Source organism: Poecilia reticulata, linkage group LG6 (assembly GCF_000633615.1).
Source record: "Poecilia reticulata strain Guanapo linkage group LG6, Guppy_female_1.0+MT, whole genome shotgun sequence".
Lineage (NCBI taxonomy): Eukaryota > Metazoa > Chordata > Actinopteri > Cyprinodontiformes > Poeciliidae > Poecilia > Poecilia reticulata.
In genome coordinates, this window is record NC_024336.1 from 4,985,094 (window position 1) to 4,990,778 (window position 5,685).

Genomic DNA, 5,685 nt, shown 5'->3' on the forward strand with positions numbered 1-5,685 from the left:
TTATCCTCTCTTGGTTTATTGCTATGTCTACTTTAGTTTCTTTCCTGTTGCTACATTTATTTTATCGTTTATTGACCATCAGTAATCTTCACTCATCACCTGCTGCACTACCTAATCGTCATGTGTTTCACATCATGTGTTGATTTTTCACTGTTCAGCGTCGGATTCTCTGTTTTTATGCCATAATTCACATCTAGTTCGTCGGTCCGTTTTATGTCCCGCTTTTCCTGTTTCAGAGTTTTGCACAATGTGCGCGTAGTTTTATTTATTTATTTATTTATTTATTTATTTATTTATTTATTTATTTATTTATTTATTTATTTTTAACCCTCTACGGTGCAGGGCGGTCGGGAAACGTATCAATGGGGGAACGGCAGACTGACATAAACCTTTTAAAACAACGGAAACAATTTCGGTATTCTGATAATTGAAATCTAAAAGTGCTGTTGTACCGTTGTTCTATCACCCCCGTTTCTTACCGGACCACTTACAGCTCCGGTGTTAACGCTATAAAATGAACTCTCTCTATCAAGGTATCAACCGTGGAGGGATTTCTTTATTTAAATAGGTTCATTTTTCAGAGGGATAGCAGGAGAATGGAGCTGCGCCAAAAGCTACAAACACTGAAGAGAAGAAGAAGAGCTGCCATTGATACAGTTGCAGCCAAGCATGTTTTAATGTTACACAATACAGTTTTACCAAGTTGCTCAAAGTCTAAACTGGTATTGTTGTGCATGTAAAGTGTTAAGTTTACCTTCGACCAAACGCCCCCCAAAGGAGTCTCAGCGCCCCCCTTTTGTAAAAATGTCCGCCAGCGCCCCCTGCCGTCCTCTGAACGCCCCCAGGGGGGCGGTACCGCCCACGTTGAGAACCGCTAGGCTAGGATGATGAGGATGGTATGTGTGAATAAGAGACTGTGATGAAGAAAAGCTCAGAAAGGATGATGAGGAGGAAAATGAAAGGGGTCAAATGGAGTCATGAAGAAAGATGAGGTGGATGAGTGGAAACAAAAGCAGGATAAGTGAGATAAAAATATTCATAAACAGAACAAAGAATTGTGGAGGAGAGCAGAGGTGACTACTGATGACGTAACCTGAGCTTGATTAACTCACCAGTTTAATTTGAAACATTCTGCTGTAGGCCACTACTGACCTGTGAATATTTGGAATATTTTATATGTGCAATTAAAAAGCATAATTGAATTGTATTTGTTTAATTATCTGCATCTTAAGAATTAAATATATTTATGGCCATTATAGTGGGTCAACCACTGGTCCCCACGCTGTGGAGGTGTTGTTTTACTCCACAGTCTAGTCCTCAGTCCTGGCTCCTACTGAACAAGATATGGCTGCTGATCGTGAGTCTTGTGTCTTTGCTCTAATCTCGTTTACTGCCTGCTAGCTGACAGATGTCAGTCAGATCTCAGACACTAACTGTGACTCAGACATTCTGATGTTGCACATGCCAGTTGGTATACATTTCTAAAATGCTGCACTAAAGCTTTCTACCAGTACTAATAATCTTTTCCTGAGAAGTTATAGCAAAAGATTAAGGCAACCCCACAATAAACAGCATAAAAAGTATTTCTCAATAACTGCTTTAATACCCAGTAATTATTTTGTGTGTAATTTCCCTCAGAAATGGCTGTAGTTTGACTTTAACACCACCAGCAGTGGAATGAAGGCCTGCTGTTCTCTGCAGACGACAGCAGTTCTGTTTCAAATGTTCACTCCAGATAGCAGATGATGCAGGTTCCATGGAGAAGGCATAAGAGTAGTCAGTTCTCGTCATGGTTACGTTCTATCTGTAGGCATCAGTCAAAAATCTGCAGCCTTCTGTGGCCACAACTGGTTTCCTACAGATGTGGATCGTTCGGTGACAAGAGGAGCAGCAACAACTTACTGAATGGAGCCTTTCCTGGACCAGTACAAAGTGATATAAGAACAGCTAATACAGCGTTTTGGGAATGTTTGCTCTTCAACCAGTGCTGGAACTGTCTGTTTCAGTAACACTTTGTAAAAGTTCTTCATACTGTATAATAATGAATGTTGAACTTAATTTCTTTGTTAATTTAACTCATACTTCAGAAATGTCATCATCTATGGCAAATTTGTTTGAAGTACTCCTAACTATAGATGATTGCTAAATAAAGGTTTAAGTTACGACTGATCCTCCACTTTAGCAGATGGACACAGTGGAGACTGTGGTGCCATGCTGTTGGTGTGCTGTGACTGTCATTGGCTGTGTCTGGTCAGAAGGCTGTGCTGGCCATGCTTCCTGGAGCAAAGAGYCTTGGCAAGCTGTCCTGAGATATCTCCACGTGTCTGTAGGCCATCTTTCCTTCCTCACCTGTTTCACACAATAAATAACATACAACAATGAACAGCAAAGAAAATAATTTATGACGTAATTATTGTGTTATCCTTATGAGGATTTCCTGTTAAAGTTAAAAGACGGCAAACAAAAGCTGTGCTGAAAGATGCAGACATGTGTAGGAACTCTGGCAAACTGGCAAATTCTTCTTATGTAAAACTTCGACAGATATTTTCAAGTTTTTTTCCACCTTAAGTATGACACACAGCATACCATGTATGGTTCAAATAAAAAAAACTAAATGGGTAAACTACAAAGATATAAAAGCTCATTGCAAATTCAAAGACTTATTTGATTTGATCCAGTATTGAGATTCAGAAATCTTGAAACCTGTCATCCATTATAGAGAATCACTACCATTTGATATCATGGGAGAGAGAAAACAGTTCTCAGAAAAGGGACATCATCTAATTTTGTAAGTTAGCTACACTTTCTTTATGATTGTAYGTAACTCGAATCCTTCTTGCGCTCAGCAGTTCCTCTTTCCCTCATGTTCATCTATAGAGTTGACAAGCCTCTTGAGGCAATCATGTAGGAACAAAACAACTTTCTTCCAGGGTTTATAATAGTTCAAATTACCCAGTGTCAGCAGTGCTTGTTTGGCAGCATCTCGGACATCTTCCTTGTCTGTCTGACAAATATACACCAGCTGCTCAATGCTTTCTTTGGCCTGGAGGAAAAAAGAGAGAAGTGGTAATGGAGGATGAGTGGAATGAGTGGGGACAGTGAGGTTTAAAGTTCAAGAGAAAAGCCTGTTTCACAAAATACTTCAAGCCAGGACTTAGACAGCTGCCGGTTGTCTTTCTGTCATTCTGAAAAGCAGGTCGACGTCAACTTGCTGATGCCACTCATCTGAGTCACCCAGTGAGAGAGTGACAGCGCCACACCAATTGACTTATAGAACAGGAAGCTGGCTTTGAGATGTAGTGATTTTAGCTGGACTACATTCTAAAACATGTATTTGGGCTGTAACTCAAGTTTTGGGCTTATATATACATACATTAATCTCACTTAATTCTTCTGGTTTAGTGGCGGCAACTTAGTTTTTTCTGTTGAATTAATAGTCACAAATTTTGAACTTGAAGGAACTTTTTACTTTGACTTTAATTGAAACATTTAAGTTCAATGCTGCGTTCGTATCCTACGCCTGACGTCATGACGCAAACTTCACTAGGGACAGATCCTGTATCAGCCAGGGTGCTGTGGTGGGCAGGGGCAGAGCACAACAAACGAGACGAGGCCTTAGTCCTTGATGTGGCCATCATTGGTTCAATTCCTGGCAAGATGACCTTTGCTGCATGTCTTCCACTTCTTTCATTACCCACTTACCTCTCTAACTACTCTCAAATAAAGGCCACCTAAGCCAAAAATATCTTTAATTAGTTTACTTCTTTATCTGAAGTAAACTAAATGATTTGTGCAAGACTGACTTAAATTTGTCAAGTTAAACCAACTTAATAAGTTGAATAAACTTAACGGAATTATTTGTTACTAATTGAAGCAATTCAATTAAGTTAGTACTCTGGGGTTTTTTTCAGTGTATAAGACCAACTGGCTATGAAACTTAAGGCAAAACCAAACCGAGACTTTGAGGAATGTGAGACTGGACAGGCTGGCCTGAGGCAGGACGTTTCACCAGTGGTGTTCTGATGTGGCTTGTTCTCAGAAAACATAAGATTCACATGCCTCTGATAGGTTTTGCTTTACTGTAGAATGGGAGGTGTTTGAAACTCCTTTAATGCTCAGTGTTAACCAAGTTGAGGTTCACTTCAGTGAACCCGGCTGGATCCATAAGAACTCTCATTGCCATAGTGACCATACTCAAATGATTTATGAATGGCAGGAGGCAGAATATAGACAATCATCTCTGAAGCTTTATGACGGACATGTTTTGTGAAAAAGGCAAATGTGTGTTGCAGGAGTGAGGCAGCTATTAGCAAGCTTGCTAGGTGCAGCTGACTTTTGAACTTGACCAAATCCTTCAGTGCTGTGGAAAAGTACTTATCCACCCATCATATTTAAATTAGGGGTGGGATGGGAAAAACCTCCCCAAAAACAATTTATTGTGGTCTGTAATTAATCAATAGCAGTTGATCACATATTTTCAAATCAAATACCAAATATTTGGCACAATAAGAAAAGTTTTAAAATACAAAGCATTTTTGTTGGTAACTAAAGCAATAAAAGCTGGAAGATGATGAGGAATTTGTAACTCGACTTTGTAATTGGGATGTTCTGGTTAGAACCAGATCCAGATCCAGATCCAGTTATATTCAGGATGTCTCTTTGTAGGAACCCCAAAGACTTTACACTACTCTTCTAAATAGTTTAGCTACGTTGACGAAAACACAATTCTAAGAACACTTGTACTTCATAGTTATGACAGGGTTTGATGTTGCACAAAATGTGTTTTATTTCATCATGTTTAGATCCAGGTAAGCTGTATTGTCTGATAGTTGAGCTAGGGCGACAGTGGTAGGAGTTTGCCTTGCAATCGATGGGTTGCTGGTTCAAACCCCGCTCCACCTGCCTCTATTGTGTCGCTGGAAAAGATACTCCACCCACTTTACCTGCTAGTGGGGGTCAAAGGGCCCTGTGGAGCTGGTGCATGGCAGCTGCTCTATGTAAAGTGCTATAAGAGTACAAAGCCATTTGCCATTCAACTTGATTAGAGTTACTGAGTATTTTCAGATTCTGCAATATGAACAGAAATCTGTTTCCTTCATTCTGACTACTGCTAGTCATTTGCAGAAGCAGTGGGTGCAGTACAGTGTTTTGGTTAGAAACAAAGACTTCTACATAGCAGGGTCACGATGCTTGTACCTTGAGACATGCCAAAGCTTTACATCCACACACTCTGGTGTCTATGTTTTCATCTTCCAGCAGCTCCAAGCAGTGCACCAAAGCCTGAGGACAGAAAGCACAAAAGYGAGAGTTCAGTTTGGGCAATACTGTCTACAGTATGTATTCATTTAGACATTCACCYATTAGAGTTTGTGGTATATTTCTGTCAAATTTTGACCTTCTCTTTAAGTTCTACAGTATAATGTGAAAAGAAGTAAAAACTAGATGTTCTTCCATTATCTGCCATTAATTATTAACTATTATTTCAAAACAAACACAAAATAATTTGAGTTAACATTTAAAATGGTCTTCTGCATCATTTATCAGTGGTTAGAATGGTTGCTGTCTCTCTGACAATCTGGTCATGAAGATTCAGATTTCATAAAGTAAATACACTAATATCATTAGAGCTGTATTCTCCCACCTCAGTTACAGACCATCCATCCATCCATCCATCCATCCATCCAT

The 5,685-nt window shown here is 39.6% G+C and overlaps 1 protein-coding gene across 7 annotated transcripts in view; it reads right to left on the reverse strand.

Annotated features, from left to right (window-relative positions):
• Positions 1–1,581: 1,581 nt before the first annotated feature.
• The window catches only part of ripor1 (RHO family interacting cell polarization regulator 1), a 70,309-nt gene continuing 66,205 nt past the window's right edge, over positions 1,582–5,685 (reverse strand). For all 7 annotated transcript variants that reach the window (XM_008410931.2, XM_008410933.2, XM_008410935.2 and 4 more), the window contains 3 exons: positions 5,197–5,280; positions 2,953–3,043; positions 1,582–2,349 (listed from right to left, as the gene is read on the reverse strand). In XM_008410931.2, the coding sequence (XP_008409153.1) occupies positions 2,252–2,349; positions 2,953–3,043; positions 5,197–5,280 (273 nt within the window). In that variant the 3' untranslated portion in view covers positions 1,582–2,251. The remainder of the gene's footprint in view (positions 2,350–2,952; positions 3,044–5,196; positions 5,281–5,685) is intronic.